General features: G+C 42.7%; 1 protein-coding gene across 1 annotated transcript in view; it reads left to right on the top strand.

Annotated features, from left to right (window-relative positions):
- Nucleotides 1–24,113, top strand: part of lig1 (ligase I, DNA, ATP-dependent) — an 89,213-nt gene extending 65,100 nt beyond the window's left edge. Inside the window, exons 22-26 of the mRNA XM_039743857.1 lie at nucleotides 2,999–3,151; nucleotides 9,142–9,195; nucleotides 9,630–9,773; nucleotides 9,898–9,990; nucleotides 23,372–24,113. Coding sequence (XP_039599791.1) covers nucleotides 2,999–3,151; nucleotides 9,142–9,195; nucleotides 9,630–9,773; nucleotides 9,898–9,990; nucleotides 23,372–23,452 — 525 coding nt within the window. The 3' untranslated portion in view covers nucleotides 23,453–24,113. The remainder of the gene's footprint in view (nucleotides 1–2,998; nucleotides 3,152–9,141; nucleotides 9,196–9,629; nucleotides 9,774–9,897; nucleotides 9,991–23,371) is intronic.
- The last annotated feature ends 3,682 nt before the right edge of the window (nucleotides 24,114–27,795 follow it).

Raw genomic sequence — 27,795 nt, 5'->3', positions numbered from 1 at the left:
AGAAGCTCAGAATCTTTCTCTGCTCTGTGACTGCCAAGAAAATTCTGGACAACCTGCATAAATGCGTCCCATGCTGCTTATTCAGTTGGCTTCAGTTGCCTTTTGAACTCCTCATCAAGCATCAGTTCACAGATTTCAGGACAACACCTTCCTTAATTATGGCTTCATTTTTCTCGAGACCAATATTGTATGCTGAAATATAAGACTTGGTAATCAGTAACAAATATTTTTTTCCACTAATTAAAAATTAATAATTTTTAAATAAGATTAATAATGACACGGTAAACAGCTCACAGCTGTTAGTAGTCCAGTCACCCTAGTTGTCCAAGACCTGGAACATCATAACTAAAATATGGGACGTGCTAGATGACAATGGTTTTCAAATTTGGAGTCAGCAAGTGAAATTTGTTAAACTACTGGTGAAAAGTTCCCAGTAGCAAAATGTAATTTACAAATTAAAACTTAATTTAAATGACTTGACTTTAGTTGCAACTTTAAACCACATTTAATTAAAATTACAATATCTGTTGGCCATAAAATTATTGTAGTCCGCTAGTCTGAAGCCATCACAATCTACCTAGAAATGTCGGTGGCTGTTAAAATTCTTAATTGTAATGATTTTCGGTAAAGGTTCTGTGAAGATCCCCATGTAGTTATTAGTGTAAGCTCTTTGTCATGCAGAATTGGGAATTAGATGTGGGTGACTGTTGCAGAGCAGCCGAGTTTCACTATTCTGACATTGTGACTCTGAATGTTTTTCTTTGGCAGCTGCAGTTAAGAGCTCTGCGTAATAAAATAGACAGATGTTATTGTTTTACTGTTGCGCCTGCAAATTCAATGTGGACGCTTCTGTTATAATTAGGTTTACTCACACAGCTTTGTCTGTAAAGAAGGCTACACTTTGGTAGTGACTTTGAAATCTAGTTTTAAGATTTTCATATTTAAGTTACTCCTTCAGAAATATTTTTAAACAACAAGGAGATGAACAAATGTCTCATTTTTTACCCAAGATGCCAATTACACTTTTTAAAATGTGTGATTATTGTGATTAGGAGTCACAAACATAGTGGAAAGGGGTTTAGGCCTACACTAGCAGACCAGGACCTTCACCAGCCTGCCAAAAAAGTTTCACCCCCGATACTACTGCCTGCTGGCTTTGTCTTATACGGGCCTACAGTGTGGAAACTGGCATAAAGGTTCAAAATACACTTCTGTGTCCCAAAATATCAAAAATGTCAGTCAATATGTAGAAACTGAAAACTATGGCCTTATGAGACAAATAGAAATTCAGAATAATTTTTACTTAAATAGAAAATATAGCAAAAGTGCTAAAATGGAATAAAAAAGAGCTGCCTGAAAGATGGTCCAAAGTAACCAAACCCCAAAGCCTAATCAAATATACAGCAGTAAAACAGATGAATGCCACAATATCCAAATAAAAGTAATTATTCTTACACTAAGACTCCGCCAAACCTTAGTGATCCACTGCTGACTCTTCTGGGCTACTTATAAAACCAGAGGGAGGAGCCAGCAACAGTGATGTCAGGGTAGCCCCACCTCCTGCAGCTCCACCCACAAAGCACATGGAATGGCCACACTATCTTTAGCAAGTAATACATAAAACTAACTGAAATGACATAATATGAAAAATAATTCAAATTTTACAAAAATAATTAAACAGATAATCCACTCCATGAACATGCAGGTTGTGTGTAAATTGCATGTGTGTGTGTGTGCGCGCGCGCGTGTGTCTTTTTCACCCTGTGATTGACTGTCCTGCTGTCTGGTGATTGTTCCTGCCTTCTTCCTAATGCTTACTGGAACAGGCCCCACCTTCCCTATGACCCTGGTCAGGATAAAGTGGATGTCGAAAATGGACGGATGGCTACACATTAATCCTAACTGTTACACAATAGTAATTAATTTTAACTGTTGGATTAAAAGGCAATTACAGCAGCTTTCCTTCTGTGTTCTGTGGATGCTTGCATGTATTGCAAGCTGAATTTATATTTAAATATATAAGTAGACAGGGATATTATACAGTGTGATCCAGTCCTTCATCATTTTGAATTTCATGGACTGTGTAACAAAAGAATAGACGAGGGATATAACAAAGTGGGTACCAGGACCGTGTCAAGAGGTTGGGTGGAGCCTGGGGTATGTAACTTATGGGGGGCCCAGCTATTAATTTTAAGTCAAGACAACCTACTGAACCTCCAGTAGACAAGCTGGAAGTGACATCGGTGGGCTGTAGGCAAAAGAGAAGTTGGTAACGACTGCTTTTCCAAAGATGCTGGTCTGTGTATTCTTAGCTTGTAAATGTGGCCAAGATGTCCCCAGTTTGCACATGTGCAACAACTGGTTATGTGGCCTGTCAAACTAAAACTCCTGCAGGTTACCAGACAGACAAGCAACATTATTAAGGCTGATGTGGATGACCTAATAAAACGTATGTCGAAGAGTAGAGAGAAGTCCTCTCGGTTTATGGCAGTGATCTTTTACATGTAGGGAAGGAAAGTCACGTTAAAGACCCAGACAGACGAATTCTTGTCTTCACGCTGCTCTTTGACTTGTAACACAGACTACTCCAGGTATTAAAGTATTTGGAGTATCAAGAGTGACGTTGTGTATATGGTGTATGTGTGTAATCAAAACCTTTATCAATTATTTGTAGTTCTCAAAGCTCTATTTTAATAATGAAAATGTTATAATGGATAACATTTTATTTCAGTGAGCTTTTTTATTCTTGTTCCTGTGGCCTGAGGGCACTCATCCATGATCCCTGACTCTCTTACATCAACTGTGAAGTTTTGCACCTGATATGCACATAACAGTGAAGATCCAAAAAAAGACATAGCAGAGCTTTTAATGATTTCTCTGATTTATTTGTGTAATTTATTGAATGTCGTGTTTATTTGAACATCAATATCCATGTGAATCTGTTGTCTCTTTCTTTGTTTCTTCTGTTGTATAATTATTGTTTTTTAATTATCCTCAGCTGAAAAAAGACTATTTAGAAGGAGTCGGAGACACTTTGGATTTGGTCGTGATTGGAGCATTTTTGGGAAAGGGCAAAAGGACTGGGACCTACGGGGGCTTCCTTTTGGCTTGTTATGATGAAGAGAATGAAGAGTATCAGTCCATTTGTAAGGTGAGTTCTCTCAACACAGACTGAAAACAAACTTCCAGTAATATGCGAATTGTATATGCAAAATAAATGTTACATGTAAATCATGCAAACAAGAAACACATTTTTTTAATATATAAATTTTATTGAATTTATTTAAAGCAAGTAACATTCTATACAAGCAAGTCCGTCTTGACAAAATTAAGTTCAAATTGACCCTGAGTCTACTCTTTACCAAACTAGGCCTTCACGTTGGAGGGCCGTTAACTGTAACAGTTTGCCTCTGATGAACTCGTAGTTGAGGATCAGATGATGGAATCTAATGTGATAGATATGAACATCACTATATAATAGATAGATCTTTATGAATTAAATATCAGTAAATTAAAACGAGGTACAATATTTAACATATACAGTATAACAAGTATATTCACAAACTGTTTTATCAAAAGAGAATCCTGTCCATGTAAGTCAGTATATGACATTCTATTATTCATATCCATTTTAACCTACACCTGTGCCCTGTCCATTCTTCTACTCTGCAGTTCAAAACCCCATAAATTACATCAAACAGGCACATGACTATCCCAAGTCACATCCATCCATCCAGTTATCCAACCCGCTATATCCTAACTACAGGGTCTGCTGGAGCCAATCCCAGCCAACACAGGGCACAATGCAGGAAACAAACCCCGGGCAGGGTGCCAGCCCACCGCAGGGCACACACACACACACACACCAAGCCCACATTAGAGACAATTTAGGACCGCCAATGCACCTAACCTGCATGTCTTTGGACTGTGGGAGGAAACCCACGCAGACACGGGGAGAACATGCAAACTCCACGTAGGGAGAACCCGGGAAATGAACCTGAGTCACCTAACTGCGAGGCAGCAGTGCCACCATGCCGCCTCCCAAATCACAACTTTGACAAAATTATTATAATGCTACACCACACTTTTTAGCCTGAATATTTTTACATCATTCAAAAAGACGAATGGATGGATGGACAGATAGATGGGCAGACTTTTAATCCCATGATGTACATTTTTTTTTTTTTTTTGTCCCGTGGGGTAAATTTGGACTTTTAACGAAGTTTTGTAAATATTATAACAAACAAATACACACACAAATTATTATTAATAAAAAAAAGAAGAAAACTTCTTTCTTGGATACTGATAAGGGAGCCGACCAGAGAGACACTTTAAAGCCGTATTTGTATGAAGGAGTCTTGACACACCTGCTGAAGTCCTTAATGTTAGTGTGTTATGGCCGAAATTTAACATCTTATTACAGAAAGAAACTTCCTCTAACAGGACAATTCAGTAATCAGGCAGTACAAAAAGCTGTTCATTGTATCTTTCAATTGCTTCTTGGCAAAATGCCTTGAAAGGGAGCTTTCATCAAAAGCAGTCCATTACAGCCTGGTCAGAGAAAACAAAGAATAGAGGTTCAGTTTATAAACTGTTGAATTTACATCCAGTGTCAATCAATACACACATTTTGCTCTGGTTGGTACATTGGTTTACACCCAGATGATTTATATAAAATAATAATAGTCCATTATATTCTGGTTCTTCTTATACCTTTGACCTGTGCCACCACTCTTGAAATTTCTGTGCATATAACAACTGACCATTATCGTTTATATGGCATCTGCTCATTTCTTAGTGATCCTTCAGTGCATTTTGTATATTCCATCAATCTTTCCTCTGGTACAATCCTTATTTACTTGACCATCTCAGTATTTTTCCTAAACCAATTTTTATATTTCAGTGTACATTTTGTTGTTTACTTGACCTTCATCTGGTTTCCTGGTGTGCCTGAACAGGTTTCTGACATTTATTAAGCCTTTATGCTATTTCTTTAAGATGAATGCCAAGTTTCCCTAAAATTATTCTCCCATAGTGTGCGCAGCTTTTTCCATAATGGCAATCAATTTTGTTTTCAATCTCTCGTCTACTAAGACCTCCTGGTGGTCCTCCCCTGAAGTGACGCTACCAACCCAGCACATCATACTGGCCATCACAGAGTTATAGAAAATGTGAAGGATGTCACTACTCACGTTAAAGGAATTCAGTCTCTTAAGATAAACCGTCTACTCTGCCTTTTCTTCTGTTGTTCCTTAGTGTTATGAGACAAGTCCAGTCTGTCAATGATGTGGACCCCCAAGTACTTGTAGCAGTGCACCCACCTCTACATCCACTCCCTGAATAGTGACTCTTTGGTGCAGTGAAAGTCAATAAGCAGTTCCTTGGCGTGTGTGTTTATTTATTTATCTAAGGATTTATTTAAAGAGCTTTTTGCCTCATTTGGCTGAAGTTTGGTATGGCGCACAAGCTGTTGTTCCTAAACTCTTGCAATATTCTTGTGTAATTGAAATACACTTTACCCTTTGGCAGCTCTAACTGCTTTTGTCAAGGGGTTGAAATTATTCATTATATTTATTATAGTTACCAAAAAGGCTTTCCAGCATTACTATGACTTGTACAAAAACTCCACAATCTAATTGTCCCTTTTTTTTGAATAAGATTTTAGTGAAATTCAAAGCAGATAGTTCACACAAAAACTGAGTAAAAATGGTTGATAATACCCGTGGTCTATGGCAGGCACGGGCAGCGTCGGTCCTGGAGAGCCAGAGTGGCTACAGGTTTTCATGCCAACCCAATTGCTTTTAGAAACCAATCCCTGCCAGTCTCAGACCATATTTAATATTATGGCTTGTTAGTCGGTGCAATTTAAAGTTCTTGTATCGCAGATTTTTTTCTTTGCAAGAATCCAAACTAGGCTGACCCGCCTTTTAAGTTGACCACTTCTTAAGGAAATTCAATATGTAGATCAGTTTGATATTTTATACAAACTCATTAATTTGGTTATATTGCATTTGAGCGGTATTACTTTAATACTCGTAGTTTCTGTTATTTTTGTGATGAAATTTAAACTTTTTTTATATATTGAGGTCGCCCTTTTGAACCCCCCCTGATATTTACTACGCGGTGAGGCATTTGTACTCCATCAACATTAATTATTTCCAGAGACATAATTTTGTCTATTTTTCCAGCGCATCATGCACAAAAGAAAGGGAACGATGGGAGCACCAGAACTCTGCTCACATCATGTCGCTTCGTACCGCAAGCTGCAAGTAGTAAGTCTGTGATAAGCGGAATACCACTACGCTTTCCACTCACGGGACGGAAGGACAATCCTGACCGCTTCTATATAGTAAGAAAGAAGAAGAAGATATCGCTCAGTCTGGAGTAGAAAATCATCTGTTACCTGGGAAAACGAAACTACACATCCCATCGTGCATTGCAAAATGGACAGGGCGTGTGTGAAACTCCGGCTCATGCGTAGCTCTCACGGGACAGAAGGACAATCCCGACCGCTTTTATATAGAAGGATGATTTGAAGCTTAAAACAGATCATTTTTCTGTTAAGTGTTTTATTAAATCAAACAGTGCATGATGAACACACACAGATGGAAATGGGAAAAAAAGATAGCTGGAGAACTGCTGGCTGCTTTGTCTCTTACATCTTATTGCTAATAAGGAGCCATTAAATCAGTGAATGCAGCAGTTTAAGATTGAAATAAGCAATTAAGATTGGAGAGCCTTAACACCACTACAATGAAGCATCAAAATGTCACTTAAGCAATAAGTGCTTCATCACCAATAATTAAGAAACTGGGCTCGAACAAAAACCTGCAGTCACTGTGGCTGTCCAGGACCGTCATTGCCCACCCCTGGTTTATGGTAAGTAGACTACTGGTCAAAAGTTTTAGAGCACCTCCATTTTTTTAGTACTGATGGAAATGCACGCAGATTCATGTCTTAATGTTTCATGAAATCAAGGCATAGTGTGAATAAACAATGGTAAATAAAAATAAGTCCAGGAATCATTAAGTGTACAAAATTTGATTCCAGTTTTAGATTCATCAAAGTAGCCTACACCTTTTGCCGATATAACGGCCAAACTGTGGTAACCCTTGTGATTCAGAATGTCTGTCACTCTGTGCAAGTCACCAACTTTGCCTCCAGTAAAATAACCTCAGACCATCATACATCACACTTCCTCCTCCATATCTGACAGCTGGTGTCACACACTAAAGAACCATCTTGTCACCAAGTCGGTGGCATGCAAACACCCTGCATCAGTGATGAACAGAAAATTTCAGATTTTGATTCATCGGTCCATAAGACTTTCTTGCAGTCTACAGTGGTCCACAGCAGGTATTTCAGTGCCTTGCTTTGTCCTGCCCCATGCCCTGTCACACCTGCAGCCCAAAGTCTCCTCTTCCTCTTTCGACCTGCACTGTTGAGCTGTGCTTGACGCTGTTCTGCTGTGAGGCACCTGTGATCACGCAGGCTGGTGACCCTCAGAAACGTGTCTTCTGATTAACTGGTGACTTTGGCTCTGCCAGATCTCTTCCTATCAGAATTTCTTTCAGTTTCCAATTGCCTTTGGATTGTTAGGACACCACTGTGCTTACTAGCACTTTGATTTTAGATTTTTCCAACTTCTCTTAATGAAAGGCCTGCACTTCTAAAGGTAATAGTCTCATTTCATTTGTTAATTGCCCTTATCACTGGAATATTGTCCAAGTAGAACTTTATTGGGTGTGGTAATGCAGTCTGGTCCAACTCTGCTATAAGACACACAGAAGGTTTTTAAGTAATCAACAGAATTTGGGATACTTGTGCAAATTGTTTGTTTCTTGCAATTTGCAAGGCTTCATTTACTTTGATTGCTGCAGAACATCTGTAGGTTGTAACCTATTAGTTGTTTCATGAAAAAGGCCCATTTGTAATATTTTGAAATTTACTGTTCATGTTCCTTTCTAGCTGTCTAAATGCTGTACCGTTGTGAGTCAGAGCTAACATTAAGAACGTCCCGTTACCTTTAACCTATAAGGGGTGGGGCTGACTCTTCCATTACATTCACATTCAAATTTAGCAAACGCCAAGGTAAGTTTACCCTTAGCATTAACTTGAAGGATTTGCAGCGGCTACTTCTTGAGTGTAGGTAGAGATGAATGTGAAGAGGGCACATTATGGATAAGTGACTTGGGTGAATTACAGTAGCAACTTATTTACTTACATACAGTAATTGAGCTTGATTATTTTAGCCTTCCCTTAACGCTTTGTGATTCTAGCATTCCGTTGTGTGTCAGAATGGCTCCCATTTGTCCATATTGCAGTTTACAGTGCAGTGTGTGCATGCGGCCAACATTTCCAGCCATTCACTGCAGAAAGTATTCATTTTCAATGGTCAGTTACTAAAAACACAGAACTTTGGTTACTATACTGAGATTCTGTGTTTTTTATGTTCATTTGCATCTGCTTAATTTGCAACTTACCTGGCCTTCATGAATAAATTCAACAAGGAAGAAGACAAGCTTAAGATTTTTAATGTTACATTTAGTCTATTTTTTTTAAAGATGCTGAGGTGGCCCAGTTCTTTCTCCCTCTCAAAATTACCATTTGAGCTTTATATTATCTGAACTTTTTTAATGTGTTTACTTTTTTAACTAGCTGTGCTACCCATCTAGGATGGGTTGAAATCTAAATAATTAAAGTTTACCGTGCACCATTCAATGCATATGTCTCTGTTTTATGCTATTTGGTATGGGAATTGTAAAAGCAGTGTTAACTGTTGTGATATTCATCTGTTGGGTTGACAAATGCAATGCATTTATATAAATGTCTGTGGTGCGCCATCTGTTGGAATGACAAATGCAATGCATTTTATATAAATGTGTGTGATGCGCCATCTGTTGGAATGACAGAGACATAGCTACTGGATGGACACACAGACACTTGTCCTTTTATTAAGGTGAATGAGAAAGTGATTTTCAGGTTTTGTTAGATTAGATTGTAATTTATTTGTCCCCAAGGTGTTGTGGGGCAATCATGTAATGACAGTTTTCTCTCTTAAATACAGTTGAGTTTGTATTTGTTTGTTTATTGTCTGAAAGTTATTTTTTTTTTCCTGAATGTCTTTCTCTGTGTCTGCAGATTGGGACAGGATTTAAGGATGAAGATCTGGAGCAGCATTTCAACTTCTTCAAGGTCAGCACCATTTTCTGGTATCTTAGACATGTTCTTTTCCTTTTCCCAATTTTCCCTAGCAAATGTTCCCAAGATTCCTGTTCACATTTTTAGCTCAGTATTCATGAAGCTTTTGTTTTGGAGTATCCACCTAGAGGTCACTGACCAGTTGAGCACTTTATAACCTGGATAATTGACCTGTCAACTGCTATAGTGATAAGCAGTGCCCCCTTGTCCAACTCTTCTACACTTGTTGGAGTTTTGTTGCTTGTGGTGTTGACAAATCCAAAGTAAATATAAACAGGTAACATATTATATGTAACAGACTGATTTACAATTTATCCAAAAGTATTTTCTCAGGGTTAATTACATGCAAAGAGGTGAGACTGTGTTGCAAGGAGGACAAAAGCAGCTTTCTTTTGATTTTCTTATTTGTACTTTTCATTTTATTTCAGGAGCATACATTGCCTAAATCCCGGCCATACTATCGCGTGGATCAGTCAACTGAACCAGATGTGTGGCTGGATGCCGTTCAAGTGTGGGAAGTCAAGTGTGCCGACCTCTCCTTGTCGCCAGTTCACAAAGCAGCCATGGGCCTGGTCAGTATTTTCTGCTTTTCCTGTCCTTGCTAATCCAGTGTTTTGCATCATCTTGACAATGAAGTCCAATACCCTCGTCGCCTGTATGTCACAAATCTGTCACACTTTTATCCTGAATTTTTAGGTTGACCCAGATAAAGGCATTTCTCTCCGTTTTCCCCGATTTCTGAGGATTCGAGATGACAAGAAACCAGAAGAGGGTACTTCTGGATCACAGGTCAGTAGCTGGATTTTGATTGATTGATTTATTTATTTACTTATTTTTATCATTAACGTCTGATGTATCTGAAGTCACTTTCCCAACACACTCTACCTAAAAGAATGGCTTTACAAAATGGTTAGATGTTGTAAGAACGCTTGAGGGCGCCGTTGCCCCGTGAAACCCAACAGACAGACGTAGACACAAGGTAAAAGCAATAAGAACATCTTTTTAATTCTTTTCTTCTTCTTTAACAGTGCCCAAAACACCTCCACCACTAATACACAACCAATACAAATTACACAATATTCTCCTCCACAACTCCCAGCAAGCTCTGTCGTACTACCTCCCAACTCGGGCTCGCTTGCTGGGTTCCCAACAGTCCTTTATATAGACCTTGACCCGGAAGTGCTTTCCTTACATGTGACTTGCCAGCACTTCTGGGTCAAATGGAGGGTTTGAGTTTTCTTCAGTACTTCCGGGATATATGGGAAGCAAAAATCCCACTGTGTCTCTGCAGCGTCTCCTGGCGGTACCCAGCAGGGCTGCGAAGCCAAACTCCATATCCTATGGTGCCCTGTGGGAATCCAGGGCACCGCTGTGCTGCAGGGAACTCGTCATCTGGTGTCTTGAGGGAGACGGTGTCTCACAGTAGCTGCCTTCCCCCGTCCTTCTTCTCTTTGGGCGTCCCGGCCAGGTTGAGCATCTGGCCATCCGCCACAACGTGTATGCAACAGGAGTCGTGTCAACACATTGCATTATCCAGTGAAATGTCTTTACCATATATACGGAGGTCAAGATTGTTCCTTTTGGTTTTCAGTATGCTTTTTTCAATGGCGATTTGGCCATTTTGGAGGGATGTCTGCACCTCTCTGTGTGTCTGAAGACATCTCAACTCAAAGGTGACTCCCTAAATCTAATTAGACTTGACGCCATGATTAACATTGTAAAACGCTAGAGGAATATTATTTTTTTAGCAAATTTGTTCCATTATATTTTAGCTTAGTAGAGAACTTTTGTTTTATGCTGTGAGTGTAATAAATGGGGAAAATATGGAAACCGGATCAAAACATCAAGTTTTCAAGAGATTTATATGTTTTAGACATCCCCACACATGAGTTGTCCTCCTCTGTCTGGCTGACAGGATGAAGATCTGTGACTCTAGTAACTGAGAAATAATAATTAATAATAATAATTCTTTGCATTTATATAGCGCTTTTCTCACTACTCAAAGCACTCGGCAATTGCAAGTTAAGGGCCTTGCTGAAGGGCCCAACAGAGCAGAGTCCCTATTGGCAGTTACGGGATTCGAACCGGCAACCTTCCGATTGCCAGTGCAGATCCCTATCCTCAGAGCCACCACTCCGCCAGTTAATCTGAAAGAATTTGGCACAGTAGCATTATTAATTGATGAATTCCTTTTTTTTATTTTTGAGTAAAATTACTGAAGTAGTATCTGATGTATACTGAATTACAAAAGTAATCAGACCACTTTCAGCACAATTTATTGTGATGTAGGTTTCATTTTAAAATAAATATATTTGCCATTTTTGTCCATCAGTCTACACTCCATATCTCGTAATGTCAAATTGAAAACGGATCTTCAGAAAGGTTTGCAAAAGTTTTATCCAAAACTGAAATCCCCCTTTCCTAGAAGTCTTCAGACCCTTTACTGTGACACTCCAAATTGTGTTCAGGTGCATCCGGTTTGCTTTACTCCTCCTTGAGATGTTTCTAGAACTTGATTGGAGCTCACCTTTGGCAAAGCGAATTGATTGGACAACATTCAGAAAGGCCAGTGTATAAACGGTCCCACAATTCACACTGCATGCCAGGAGTAGAACTAAAAACCGTGAAATCCAAGAAACTCCCTGTAGACCTCAACGATCAAATAGTGGTGAAGTTCAGATCACTGCAAGGATAAGACCATTTCTAAAGCTCATTTGAGTGTTCCCAGGAGCACAGTGGCCATAATAATTATGAAATGGAAGACGTTTGGAACCACCTGGACTCCTCCTGGAGTTGGCTGTCATGCCGAACCTGAATATCTGCACAAGAAGGGCCTTGGTCAAGGAGGTGATAAAGAACCTAGTGGTCTTTTTAACAGAACTTCAGAAGGACGACCATCTCAGCAGCAGTCAGGTATGTATGGTAGAGTGGGGTTGAAGGAAATGTGCGTAAATGTATGTGACAGTTTAAAGGACTCTGAGACCACGAGGAAAAGAATTCTCTGGTCTTAGGAGGCAAAAACTTTGCATGGAACTCCTAGCACTATGTCTGGTGAAGACCAGACCTGTGGTGAAGCATGGTGGGGGTGAAGATTGAGGGAAGAATGAGTGATTTCATTCAAATGCAGAGAGGTTCCTTGAAGAAAAACCATTCCAGAGTGCACATCTCCATAGGTTGGGGTGACGGTTCACCTTTCAACATGACGATGACCAGAAGCACACAACCAGGGTCACGCTGGAGGAGCTTTGGCACAAGTGCCCATACTGTGCTTTAATGGCCCAGCCAAAGCCTACACTGCAACACGTGGAGAGACCTGAAGATGGCAGTTCACAGACGCTTCCCATTTAAACTAACAGAGCCTGAGATGATCTGCCAGGTAGAAAGTGAAGGACTGCTCAAGTGCAGGAGTGCAAAGTTTGTAGAGTGTTACCAAGAGCACCTGAGGCTGGAATTGCTGCCAAAAGGGCTTTTACAAAGTAATAAATCAAGGGTCTGAATACTTCTAGGAATGAAAGATTTCAGTTTTGAATTTTTGTTTATGTAGAAGATTTCTAAAGCTTTTTGTAGTATTAGGGTGTTGTACTGTGTTAGCCTTTATGAATGTAGTGAGAAATCAAGCAAAATGACCCCTTTTATTGGCTAACTAAAAAGATTACAATATCCATATTTAGGTGATATGGTCTGATTACTTTCCATATTTCATACTGAGTAGCATTTTTAACTGCAGAAACGGAGATATCTTCTAGTCACATGACATTGTCTCTTCTGGTAAATCATTCTCCTTCCTTTTCTTGATCCTTTTGTACGTTGTTTTTCATCCATTTTCTTTTTCCTCGTGGGACTGTCCCTTACCAGCCATTATTATTTCTTTGATCATCTTCTTGAAGTTTCTGTGCACCTGCTCATCGCCCATGTCTTTAATAAACTAAACACCGAAGATCTGGATGGAGACCATCACCTTTGTTCAACAGCTGCAGATCTGCTAGTTAAATGACTGCTTTCTGAACTCTGTCCCCTTTCCTTTTAAGGGTGGGCATTGCCCTGGGTGACAAGCTTGTTCGTTTGTTTTCTCGGGATTTGATGCAGTGCCAGCACAGCAGATGCTGTTAAGTGCTTGTTGATAATGCCCCATTTGCTTTTTTGAATGATTTTAATCGCTCCTCTTGACATTTTCCATTTGAATCCATTCATGATAAGCCTGAGAAGAGCTTTTTTTTGTTGTTCTCCCCATTATCATGACGGTCGCTGCTGCTTGTTGCTCCGATACTCAGTTCTGTACTCTGCTGCAGGAAGAAACACGGCCGTTTATCACTTAATAGTCCGAGTACCAACCAGAGTCTTATGGAGGTCAGTTGCCCAAAATAACCCGCCATCTGTTCACAGCTCGTAAGGGATGTGCAAGTTGTCTTCATGTTGAGCTCAGTTTAAACACCTGAGTAACCGTCTGTCATTGATTGCATATCCCCAGAAATAATGCAATGGCGTTATTGTCAGCTTTGTTGGTTGTCATGGCCGGGACTGACTAACACTGTCATTTACAATCACGTCATATGCTTTTATGTTCTTTATTCTGTGCCTTCCTCTGAGCTGATTCAATTTAAGCACGACAGCATCTAAGTTTCAGAAATGTGTGACCACCTGAGGATTGGCCACCCTGGTGCGTGAAAATGGTTTTTCATGTATGCCAACATTATCGATGCATTTCTGTATATAGCATGAAAAACATCACGCATATGATTATTTACTGTAATGCACATTATGTGAATTTCCCCTTGGGATTAATAAAGTATCTATCTATCTATCTATCTATCTATCTATTATATAGTGCCTTTCACATCTATCTATCTATCTATCTCTATCTATCTATCTATCTAGTGACCTATTGGCTTAGTATATAGTGCCTTTCACATCTATCTATCTATCTATCTATCTATCTATCTATCTATCTATCTATCTTAAATTGTAATATCTGGTTGGGAATGAACTGATACTATTTTTTTAAGCTTATTTTTGCTCAAGATTTTACTGAATGTTTATAAAGTTTCCAACTTTCGAAAGTTATAAACTCAGTTGCTCATTAACAACAGTCTGTCCAGAGCTTAAAAATTGAGTTTAATTCTTATCAAGTTTTCCAAATGTTCCCATCTAAATGATTTGTTTATTAATTGTTCATTAGCCCTAAATCTCTGCTAACAGTCAGCTCTTAAGGCCTGTTATGTTAACTCCTTGAAGTGTGCTGCCTGTTGTTTAGTAAATGTGACCACATCTGAAATTTCTCTTCAGCTCCAGTTCCTCATTTGTCCCGTGAAGCCTAAGGGGACGTACAGCCGTCCCTAACGCGACACAGACAGACACAGGAGGCACAAGTGAAAGCTTTTATTTTTTCTTCTTTCCTCGTGGTGAACACCTTCACCCGTTTCCCACCAGTACAACACCAGTTCACTAAGTACAGCACAATACAATGCTCTTCTTTTTCTCTTTGTCTTTCTTTACTCCTCCACTCCTCCTGGCTAGCTTCATCTCCCTCCTCCTGACTCCAGCTCCCCGAGTAGCTCCTTTTATAAGGCACCCAAAAGTGCTCCACGGGCTTGTTGATGCATTTCCGGCAGCACTTCCGGGTGTGTCGGAAGAGCTGCAGTGCCCTCTGATGGTACCCACAGATCCCAGCAGGGCTGCACCAAACTTGCATGGAGCCCTGTTGGAGTCCGAGGCACCGCTGCGACCCTTGGGGGCTGCCACCTAGTGCTCCGGGGGAGGTACTGCTCTGGATGTGCTCCCTCCTCAGGTCCTTTAGGCGTTGCAGCTTCCCAGGGCCGTATGCCACAGTCCTTAATCGGTATCTTGGAAATCGTTTAGTGGTTTAAACGCAATCATGTCTGCCTCTGCAGCTTTGTCTTCTTAAAATCTGACCTGCAGAAAATTGTGTAAATAGTCCTTAGCAAAATCTCGGTGTCATTCATCGAGGACTGTCTTTCCAAGCATCATCTCTATCTCTATTGTAGGATTAAAGTTGGACAGTTTAACATCTGTGGCAGAGCGACGGGCACTAAGCAAACTCCTGTCAATCATGAAGAATCCACTGCATCCACTTAACAGTGTCATCTCCAGCCAGAGGAGTAGCTTCAGTGACAGACTTTTGTCACCGTCCTGCTCCACTGACAGACAGAGGAGATCGTTCCTCCCCCACACTATGCGACTCTTCAATTCCACCCGGGGGAGTAAATGCGAACATTAATTTTATTTTAATTTTTTTTCATTTTTATTACTATTTAATTTAATATTGTTTCTTTGTATCAGTATACTGCTGCTGGATTATGTGAATTTCCATCCATCCATCCATCCTCTTCCGCTTATCCGAGGTCGGGTCGCGGGGGCAGCAGCTTAAGCAGAGAGGCCCAGACTTCCCTCTCCCCGGCCACTTCTTCCAGCTCTTCCGGAGAATCCCATGTTCCCAGGCCAGCCGGGAGACATAGTCCCTCCAGCTCCATTCTTCCCTCACTCGTGAACAAGACCCCGAGATACTTGAACTCCTCCACTTGGGGCAGGATCTCTCCCCTAACCCTGAGAGGGCACTCCACCCTTTTCCGGCTGAGGACCATGCTCTCGGATTTGGAGGTGCTGATTCTCATCCCAGCCGCTTCACACTCAGCTGCGAACCGATCCAGAGAGAGCTGAAGATCACGGCCTGATGAAGCAAACAGGACAACATCATCTGCAAAAGCAGTGACCCAATCCTGAGTCCACCAAACCGACCCCTTCAACACCCTGGTTGCGCTAGAAATTCTGTCCATAAAAGTTATGCACAGAATCGGTGACAAAGGGCAGCCCTGGCGGAGTCCAACTCTCACTGGAAACGGGCTCGACTTACTGCCGGCAATGCGGACCAAGCTCTGACACCGGTTGTACAGAGACCAACAGCTCTTATCAGGGGTCCGTACCCCATACTCCCGAGCACCCCCACAGGATTCCCCGAGGGACACGGTCAATGCCTTTCCAAGTCCACAAAACACATGTAGACCGGTCGGGCAAACTCCCATGCACCCTCCAGGACTCTGCTAAGGGTGAAGAGCTGGTCCACTGTTCCGCGACCAGGACTAAAACCACACTGTTCCTCCTGAATCCGAGGTTCACTATCCGGCGGACCCTCCTCTCCAGAACCCCGAATAGACTTTTCCAGGGAGGCTGAGGAGTGTGATCCCTCTATAGTTGGAACACACCCTCCGTCCCCTTTTAAAGAGGGGACCACCACCCCGGTCTGCCAATCCAGAGGCACTGTCCCGATGTCCATGCGATGTTGCAGAGACGTGTCAACCAAGACAGTCCTACAACATCCAGAGCCTTAAGGAACTCCGGGCGATCTCATCCACCCCGGGCCCTGCCACCAAGGAGTTTTTGACCACCTCGGTGACTTCAGTCCCAGAGATGGGAGAGCCCACCTCAGAGTCCCCAGGCTCTGCTTCCTCATTGGAAGGCATGTTAGTGGGATTGAGGAGGTCTTCAAGTACTCCTCCCACCACCCACAACGCCCCGAAGTCGAGGTCAGCAGCGCACCATCCCCACCATATACGGTGTTGACACTGCACTGCTTCCCTCCTGAGACGCCGGACGGTGGACCAGAATCTCCTCGGCCGTCCAAAGTCGCTCTCCATGGCCTCTCCAAACTCCTCCCATGCCCGAAGTTTTGCCTCAGCAACAACCGAAGCCGCTGCCGCTTGGCCTGCGGTACCTATCAGCTGCCTCCAGAGACCCACAGGACAAAAAGTCCTATAGGACTCCTTCTTCAGCTTGACGGCATCCCTCACCGCCGTGTCCACCAACGGGTTCGGGATTGCCGCCACGACAGGCACCACCACCTTGCGGCCACAGCTCCGTCAGCCGCCTCAACAATAGAGGCACGGAACATGGCCCATTCGACTCAATGTCCCCACCTCCCTCGGGGCGGGTTGAAGTTCTGCCGGAGGTGGGAGTTGAAGCTACTTCTGACAGGGGACTCTGCCAGCCGCTCCCAGCAGACCCTCACAACACGCTTGGGCCTACCAGGTCTGACCGCATCTTCCCCACCATCGGCCAACTCACCACCAGGTGGTGATCAGTTGACAGCTCCGCCTCTCTTCACCCGAAAGTGTCCAAGACATATGGCCGCAAGTCCACACACCACCACAAAGTCGATCATCGACCTGAGGCCTAGGGTGTCCTGGTGCCAAGTGCACATATGAACACCCTTATGCTTGAACATGGTGTTCGTTATGGACAATCCATGACGAGCACAGAAGTCCAATAACAAAACACCGCCGGGTTCAGATCGGGGCCATTCCTCCCAATCACGCCCTTCCAGGTCTCACTGTCATTGCCCACGGAGCATTGAAGTCTCCCAGCAAAACGAGGGAATCCCCAGAAGGTATGCCCTCTAGCAACCCTCCAGAGACTCCAAAAGGGTGGATACTCCAAACTGCTGTTCGGCATACGCACAAACAACAGTCAGGACCCTTCCCCACCCGGCGGAGGGAGGCCACCTCTCGCCCACCGGGTAAACCCCAATGCACAGGCTCCAAGTCGGGGCAATAAGTATGCCCACACCTGCTCGGCCTCTCACCGGGGCAACTCCAGAGTGGTAGAGAGTCCAGCCCCTCTCAAGGAGATTGGTTCCAGAGTCCAAGCTGTGCGTCGAGGTGAGTCCGACTATATCTAGCCGGAACCTCTCGACCTCGCACTAGCTCAGGCTCCTTCCCTTCAGAGAGGTGACATTCCACGCCCCAAGAGCCAGTTTCTGTAGCCGAGGATCAGACCGCCAAGGTCCCGCCGCCACCACCCAACTCACACTGCACCCGACCTCCTTGGCCCCTCCCATAGGTGGTGAGCCCATGGGGAGGAGGACCCACGTTACCTCTTCGGCTGTGCCCGCCGAGCCCCATGGGTGCAGGCCCGCCACCAGGCGCCCATCGAGCCCCACCTCCAGGCCTGGCTCCAGAGGGGCCCGTGACCCGCGTCGGGCAAGGGAAAACGTCGTCCACAGTTTTATTTTCATTGGAGGTTTATTGAACCGCTCTTTGTCTCATCCCTCACCTAGGACCAGTTTGCCTTGGTGGCCCTACCAGGCATAAAGCCCTGGACAACATAGCTCCTAGGATCATTGGGACACGCAAACCCCTCCACCACGATAAGGTGACGGTTCAAGGAGGAGTATGTGAATTTCCCCTTGGGATTAATAAAGTATCTATCTATCTATCTATGCAAGTCCTCTCAGTACGCCACACAGCGTTGCTCTGATAAGCCTGGAATGAATGGGTACAAAAGAGCAGCTACACCTTTTCATCGGCGGGACTGTTGTGCTGTCCGAGGTCAACATCACCATCATGGGAGTGGTGGCTTTGAGGCTAGGGATCTTCACTGGCAATCGGAAGGTTGCCGGTTCGAATCCTGTAAATGCCAAAAGGGACTCTACTCTGTTGGGCCCTTTAGCAAGGCCCTTAACCTGCAATTGCTGGTGAGGAAAGCGCTATATAAAGACAAAGAATTATTATCTGGTTTAAGTTGAAATTGCCTCCCCTTGTGGTCGTTTGAAGGAACTGCAGGTCCAAAGTTGAAATGTTGCCTGGTCATCCCTGTTTAATTGAAACAAAAGATCAAACAAACCGTGTGCTCAACGGCACTGAACAAACAAAAAATCGGGTCCTTGTTTCAGGAACCTTACTTGGCAGACGGGAAGGAACATAATGAGTGATGCCTCCTTCCTGGAACTGCAGGATGTGTAGCGACGGAACCGGAAGGGACGGGGTCAACTGACCTCACTGAGCACCTTCTCTGCACTTTGGAGGGATTAAAAGATGAGAAGGTTAGCACCAGCACCCCCTCTCCACCTTGGGTGGAAGTACAAAACTCAGAAGAGGTGAACTGACACCCACGCTTGACACCAGATAAAACCCAAGAGCAGATAAACTGTCACAGGCTGGGAATTTTATTATACCAGCGAACACAGTTTTATGAATGGATTCACTTTCATTTAATACATAAGTTTCAAAAATGTCATTTTCATGTGTTTGACAACATGGTCGTGAATATCCTGGATCGGCAACATCGAAGAATTTATTTTTGTCAGCCAGCAAAGTGTAACCTATTAAAACCTTGTCATTTCACTTATTTTCACCGCACAAGTTCTTTTCTGTCTTCATGTTCTTGTTTAGATTCTGGTAATTTATTATTTTTTTAAACAAGTCTTTTGATTGATAGACTTGATGTAATTTTGGAAGAATTACTTGGATAGGACTGGTGAGCTTTGTTGGGCTGAATGGCCTGCTGTTGTCCACGTTGTTCTGAAGTTTTGAGATTTCTGCTTTTAATTGATATGTTCCCCTTTACGGTCGGCCTATGCTTTCCCCGAGGTCCATTTGTTAAATGATCCTGCTTTCAAACGTATTTTGTAAATGACACCATCCGTCTGCAAGTAGTTCAAAATGTCTCTCAGATGTTCAGACTGCCCAGTGCTAGTTGAACAAAGCATTCGTGCGTCAGCCATTCCACTTTAAACCCCCTAACACCATTTCTTCAATGTTCTACTTCAGCCCTCTTCAGTTTTTCACTTAGGTTGAGCTGTTACCCTAGAACTCTCTGTGTATGTGACAACTGTCCAGTCGTCTTGTTATTTACAGGACATGACTGCTGACCTCGTAATCATCTCCTGGTACATACATTGTGTGTATGACCTCAACTCTCCTCCCAGTGCATTCTTGTCTTTTATTCACTAACCATTTCCATATAGATGCTTATATATTTCAATGAGCACTTTAAACCAAAATACTTAACTACTGTTACCTTTAAATTATTTTCTCACACCCATCACAGCATGACGACTCTGAAGCAGCATCTGAAAAAGACGCCATTAGGGTTTCACCGAAGACTTGCCTGATGCCACAAAGTGTGCTATCGTTGTGGTGCGCTGCGTAGCTTGTAGTTTTGGCAACTTCTTATATGGACTGTAGATAATCTAATGACTTCAGATATTAGCTGCTATCTAAAAGGGGGTCTCAGAATTATTAAAAAACATTATAAAATTTAAACCAATTTCCTTTTAGTCACTTTCACTTTTTTCTCTTGTTCTCTTTAAAACACAATACCTTTGGCCCAGCGCTTCTTCCGTTCCTGGGCCCAATTCCTGTACAGTGGACCCTTGACTTACAAACTCAATCCGTTCACGAGGGCTGGTTATAACTCAAGTTGGTTGTAAGTCAAGACTATTTTTCCCATAAGAAATAATGGAAATACCCATAATGCATTCCGAACCTCCCACTGCAACACTTACTTAACCTTTTCATAATAAAAAAGGGTTGTATAATGTGCATAATTTACCAAAACACCAATATTTTTTCTAATGTACTAACCAAAAAGTTATAAAAAGTGCCTAGCCTACCAGAAACAACAATTTCACACTGTACTCACCATTTAATTTAACATCTTTGGGCTGCAGGAAGGGAGGAGGAGGAGGAGGAGAATGAAACAGAAGGTGGTTATTGTTTAGAAGGAGCCTCCTTATGCAAATCTTTTCTTTGTAAAATTGTCAAAATGGTGGATTTCAACATGCTGTACATACCGTATTTATTTCCCAAAAATTAGCATTAGAAAATCAGGTGCACGTCATACACGAGGAAACTTCTTCTGCTTGGGCTCGCTCGCCCACTTGCGCTCTCTCTCTCGCTCATTCGCTTGCTTATCCACTCGCTCTTTCTCGCTTGCTCGTGCACTCGCACGACAGTGCTCGCTCTCTCTCTAAACGCTCTCTATACTATCACAACGCGCATCGTACACGGGGCAAAACTTTTTTCACAATTTTCTTTGTAAAAATTTGGGTGCGTGTCTTACACGAGGGTGCGTGGTACATGAGTAAATACGGTATTAGCGGGATCGGTCACATGAACACCACTCTCATATTTCCGCACAATTTCCTTCTTCGTTTCGATTGTGATCAGTTTCTTTACCTTTGTTACCTTCTCTTCCTTCCTTAGCAATTATGCGTCTTGCTTGCCATGGTCTTAGTGAATTATATATATAGATAAATCACTGCACTGACCAAAATTACGTCCACAAACACATGTATCATGTGACTGACGCTTACAAACGCTCTCGGCTGTTTGTTTACAAACGCACAAGCGGATACACGTGACCGCATTTGGGTCATAATGCAAGATGTTGGTCGTAAATCAAGTTGTTCATATGTCAGGCCAGTCATATGTCAAGGGTCGACTGTACTCCTCTTCTGTTACCATGTCTAGAAGCTCCTGTGATCTTCCCAGGGGTTTCTTCCACAGTTTCAGGTCTTATTTCTTTCAGTCTGAATTTTAATTTTGACAGCAAAAAGAAATCCAACTGTCGTGCTGATGCAGTTTTAGTACCCGTCATTTGGCAAGTTTTTGAGACAGTCACCAACACACAGCCCAACGTCACCATTGGTACAGTCAATGCGTTTTTTTTATGCACTTTCTGTTGCTTGTTTGTACACGAAAGGGTAGAATTGTCAGTACATGATACGCCCTGCTTGATCTGTCCGTTGTGTTATTATTGGCAACTGCAGTACAAGACTTAGTCACTTCCACAATTCCCCAATGTGAACGACTTTTGTTGCTTTGTGAGCAGTGCTTAGGGGGCCAACATCTTTCTTGTCTCTGTACTTGATCGCAACCATTTTGCCTTTTTGTCACACACCACCTTGCATCATCATGAATCTTAAGGTGACCAAATTCACCAGTCTTATCACAGCAGTTCATCAGTTTCACTATCCGTGTCAACGTCTGATGTCTGATTCACCGTGTCATCGCTATCACTTCATTCAGCTAATGGTTCAGTTTCAGTTTATTCCAAAACTGGATTTACACGCCATTGTGTTTTGTTAGAAAGCTCCATCCCACTCATGAATATTTATGAGTTACCTTAGTGTGGCGAAACGCACAAAAATAGTCCTGATTGTATTTGCAGCATATATTTACGCTATCAAATTCTTTCATGAGAACCCTGAATTTATGTTAGGTAGAATGCCTATAGGGGGCTGGGTGGTCTCGTGGCCTCAGGACCCCCTGCAGATTTTTTTTCTCCAGTCATCTGGAGTTTTTTGTGTGTTTTCTGTCCTCGCTGGCTATTGGATCTTACTTATATTCTATGTTAATTAGTGTTCCCTAATTTTAATTATTTATTTTGTCCTTTTTCTCTTTTCTTCATCATGTAAAGCACTTTGAGCTATATTGTTTGTATGAAAATGTGCTATAGAAATAAAAGTTGTTGTTGTTGTAATGTTATTTTAGCCACTAGATGGCAGCAGATTATGTGTTATGCAGGCTTTCTATGAGGACTAATTATCAAGAGTCCGATGATTCCACAGACTTAGACCATTTTTCTTTTTTAAAGTAATGCCCTTCACACTGAATACATTTTTTTTTTTTACGTTTCAAAAACACTTCAAAGATAAGTAACTTGACTTTTTTGCGCCGTCACTTTAAACGATGGGCAGCACGGTGGCGCAGTGGTAGCGCTGCTGCCTCGCAGTTAGGAGACCCTTAAGGGTTCGCTTCCTGGGTCCTCCCTGCGTGGAGTTTGCATGTTCTCCCCATGTCTGCGTGGGTTTCCTCCAGGCGCTCCGGTTTCCTCCCGCAGTCCAAAGACATGCTGTTTAGGTGGATTGGCGATTCTAAATTGTCCCTAGTGTGTGCTGGGTGTGTTTGTGTCCTGCAGTGGGTTGGCACCCTACCCAGGATTGGTTCCTGAATTGTGCCCTGTGTTGGCTGGGATTGGCCTTACCATTGTCTACGACTGTGAAAGAAATGTTCTGTATGTTCTATTCAGATTAAGCAAACACTAACTGATCGCTTTAACTTTCTAAGATTGGCTCCTCCACACGTGCTGATGTATGCAAACCCCTGCGCTGCATTGCCATGTCTACCTCCATGATAAGGACCGTCTCTTTACTCTTCAATCAGCCCTCCTCCATTGGACTATAATGGCTAACTCCAGTGAGATGTTTGGGGTTAACCTGAGAGTCTCGGGGTGAAAGCAGAGGAGGTTTATATCCGAGTATTCTGTCATATTTAACATTTGGATGTGAATGTGATGCCCTTATTTATCCGATCAGCATGGCTCTCTAGTGTATTATGTGGCATTTCTAACACTGATGTCTATTTTTCCATTTCAGGTGGCAGATTTGTATAGAAAACAGCAGCAGATTCAGAACCAGGGTGCTTCTGAAAATGCAGAACTGGAGGACTATTACTGAAATGTCCTTACCTCGTGTGCGTACCAAGCTGTGAAGGGAGCCTTTGCCGAAATGTGTCCTTATGTAAAGATTTTGACTGTTAATGCATTCCTGTCGTGGCTTTGGATGGCGGATGCTGTTGCTGTTTTTGCTTTTTGTTCTTCGCGTCTCACCTGTCCCATCAGATCTGACCATTCCTCAATGGATAGTGACGACCTTAAGGTATTCTTACTTGTCTTGTCTTGTTAATTGTAAATACTTCCATTTCCTCACACACAACTGCCGGTGGTGTTCCTGTACTTGCTGCAGACAGACGTTATTTTTACATACAAGTCTGCGTCTTTCCTTTGCAAAGCTCCGACTCCTCAACTTGTATGGTCAGCTCAACAAATGCAGCCTTACTCAGATGGTTAGATATATAAGGACTGCACCGTACTTGTTTATTTTTTGAATTATCTGTATGTTATTATTGAATTGTTTGCTGACAGATACATTGAGATTCATTGTGTCTCGATGCTAAAGGGCGCGTCTTACAATGGTACAATACAAAACAAGATGTCCTCCAGAACACGATAATTGTTGTCTTTCATCCATCAATTTATTTCCGACACTTCATTGTAAATTAAACTCTTAGTTGTTTTGTACTAAAAGTCATAATAAACCTAAAGCTTTGAGCAGCAAACGTCGTGACTCTCACTTTTTGGGAATGAAGTTCTCGCAGAGCATTTATAGTTGTACGGTTTTCGCACTTATTAGTGTCAGATTGTGGGCCTGGAAAGCACCAGCGGTATTTGAAGGTAACGTTGACAGCTTTGTGATGCCATGGCGGCACACTTGAGTTGAATCGCATTTGTCTTCTCCGTGTCAGTAGTCTTTCCTCAGGATTGTAAGGGTCACCTCCATGATATCTGACTTGTACAATCGTCGAATCAGGTATCACTACAGTCGTGGCCAAAAGTTTGGAGAAGTACACAAGTTTGCTGCTTCAGTGTTTTTAGATCTTTTTCTCAGATGTTTCTGCGGTATACTGAAGTCAAATTACAAGCATTTTATAAGTTTCAAAGGCTTTTATTGACAATTACATTAGGTTTATGTGCAGAGTCCATATTTGCAACGTTGGCCCTTCTTTCTGTTTCCAGACCTCTGCAATTCATCTTGGCATATCAACTGCTGGGCCCAATCCTGACTGATGGTAGCCCACTTTTACATCATCAGTGCTTGGAGTTTGTCAGAATTGGTGGGTATTTGTTTGTGTACCCGCCTTTCATTGACATTAAGGTCTGGGGAGTTTCCTGGCCATGTTCCCCAAATGTTGATGTCTCATTCTCCGAGGCACTCTATTCTCACTTTTGCCTTATGGCCCGGTGCTCCATCATGTTGGGGACCAAACTGTTCATGGATGGTTGGGAGAAGTTGCTCTTGAAGGATGTTTTGGTCGCAGTCTTTATTCAAGGCTCGGAATCGGGTGGGGGTTTGCACCACCAGTGCAGAGCTTGATCATGATTGGCAGCAGGCAGGTGGGAATGAGGTGAAGACCTTTGGAGGATGGCCTGGTGGGTGTCAAGAAGGGCAGCAAGAAAACCATCAGGGACAGAATGGCATTCTGGGATTGGACTGCTGGGGTCAAGTCATTTTCTCTGATGAATCCCCTTTCCGATTTTTTTGGGGCATCCGGAGAAGAAATGGTGAGCGGTGCTACCTTCAGTCCTGTGTCATTTCAACAGTAAAGCATCCTGAGACCATTCATGTCACGTCTGGTTGCTTCTCAGCCAAGGCAGTGCAGGGCTCACTCACAATTGGTCCTAAGAACACAGCCATGAATAAAGAATGGGACCAAAACCACCTCCGAGAGCAACTTCTGCCAACCATCCATGAACAGTTTGGTGACCAACATGATGGAGCACCGGGCCATCAGGCAAAAAGTGAGAACGGAGTGCCTCGGAGAATGAGACATCAACATTTGGGGAACATGGCCAGGAAACTCCTTAGACCGTATTGATCCTATTGAGAACTTGTGGTCAGTCCTCAAGAGGCGTGGGAGACGAACAAATGCCACAAATTCTGATTATACAAGAACGGGCTGCCATCAGTCAGGATTGGGCCCAGAAGTTGATTGCCAGACAGCCTGCCAGGGTGAATTGCAGAGGTCTTGAAAAAGAAAGAAGGACCAACACTGCAGATATTGACTGTGCATAAACTTTATGTCATTGTCAATAAAAGCCTTCTGAGATGCTTATAATTCTACTTCAGTATACAGTTACAGTTAGGTCCATAAGTATTTGGACAGACACCTTTTTTTCTCATTTTGTTCTGTACATCACCACAATGAATTTTAAATGAAACAACTCCGATGACGTTGAAGTGCAGACTTTCAGCTTTAATTCAGTGGGTTGAACAAAACGATTGCATAAAAATGTGAGGCAACTAAAGTATTTTATGAACACAATCCCTTCATTTCAGGGCCTCAAAAGTAATTGGCCAATTGACTCAAAGGCTATTTGATGGTCAGGTGTGTTCAAGTCCGTCGTGATGTCTTATCAATTAAGCAGATAAAAGGCCTGGAGTTGATCTGAGGTGTGGTGCTTCCGTGTGGAAGATTTTGCTGTGAACAGACAACATGCGGTCAAAGGAGCTCTCCATGCAGGAGAAAGAAGCCATCCTTAAGCTGCAAAAACAGAAAAAAACCCATCCGAGAAATTGCTACAATATTACGAGTGGCAAAATCTACAGTTTGGTACATCCTGAGAAAGAAAGCAAGCACTGGTGAACTCAGCAACGCAAAGAGACCTGGACGTCCACGGAAGACAACAGTGCTGGATGATCGCAGAATCATTTCCATGGTGAAGAGAAACCCCTTCACAACAGCCCACCAAGTGAACGACACTCTCCAGGGCTTTGCAGGCGTATCGATATCCAAGTCTACCATAAAGAGAAGATTGCATGAAAGTAAATACAGAGGGTGCGCTGAGAGGTGCCAGCCACTCATAAGCCTCAAGAATAGAAAGGCTAGATTGGACTTTGCTAAAGAACATCTAAAAAAGCCAGCACAGTTCTGGAAAAACATTCTTTGGACAGATGAAACCAAGATCAACCTCTACCAGAATGATGGCAAGAAAAAAGTATGGAGAAGGCGTGGAACAGCTGATTATCCAAAGCATAGCACATCATCTGTAAAACACGGTGGAGTCAGGCAGTGTGATGGCTGCCAGTGGCACTGGGACACTCGTGTTTATTGATGAGGTGACACAGGACAGAAGCAGCTGAATGAATTCTGAGGTGTTCAGAGACATACTGTCTGCTCAAATCGGCTAAATGACGTCAAATTGATTGGGGCGTTTTCATGATACAGATGGACAATGACCCAAAACATACAGCCAAAGCAACCCAGGAGTTTATTAAAGCAAAAAAGTGGAAAATTCTGGAATGGCCAAGTCAGTCACCTGATCTTCACCCAACTGAGCAGGCATTTCACTTGTTGAAGACTAAACTTCGGACAGAAAGGCCCACAAACAAGCAGCAACTGAAAGTAAAGGCCTGGCAGAGCATTAAAAAGGAGGAAACCTAGCATCTGGTGACGTCCAGGAGTTCAAGACTTCAGGCTGGCATTGCCAGCAAAGGGTTTTCAACCAAGTATTTTATTTCCAGTTATTTAATTTGCCCAATTACTTTTGAGCCCCTGAAATGAAGGGATTGTGTTCATAAAATACTTTAGTCGCCTCACAATTTTATGCAATCGTTTTGTTCACCCACTGAATTAAAGCTGAAAGTCTGCACTTCAACTGCATCTGAGATGTTTCATTTAAAGTTCATTGTGGTGATGTACAGAAAGAAAATTAGAAAAAAGTGGTCTCTGTCCAAATATTTATGGACCTAACTGTACGATAGAAACATCTGACCAAAAGATCTAAAGACACTGAAGCAGCAAACTTTGTGAAAACCAACACTTGGGTCATTCTCAACTTTTGGCCATGACTGTACAAGAGAGGTGCTGCAATACCGAGATTCTCAGGACCCCCAAGAGCTCTTCAGATGGCATCCAAGTCCAAACAGGTAAGAATGGGATGGGAGGGTCCAAGAATGCAGTGGTAACAGATGAGCTGTCTGGGACCGTGGCAACTGGATGGCTGAGATTAGGGAGCCTTCCTTCTCCCTGGTATGACAAGGTCAATGGCAGGGAATGACATAAGCGTATCTGAAGGACACGCTGAGTGTTATGAATGCACTGGAGAGGAAGATCTCCTGGCCAGACGTTCACCAGGGAAATCCCCAGCACAACAGGTCCATAATCCAATCAGGGTATGACTTCCTAGCAAACCCAGTAAACCTGTTTTTTTGGGGGCACAAGTGATGCACCTTCATGTCTT

The sequence above is a fragment of the Polypterus senegalus genome, chromosome 1 (assembly GCF_016835505.1).
Source record: "Polypterus senegalus isolate Bchr_013 chromosome 1, ASM1683550v1, whole genome shotgun sequence".
In the NCBI taxonomy this organism is placed as follows: Eukaryota; Metazoa; Chordata; class Cladistia; order Polypteriformes; family Polypteridae; genus Polypterus; species Polypterus senegalus.
The sequence above is the reverse complement of the archived record's forward strand: the minus strand, read 5'-3'. Positions and strand labels throughout refer to the sequence as shown.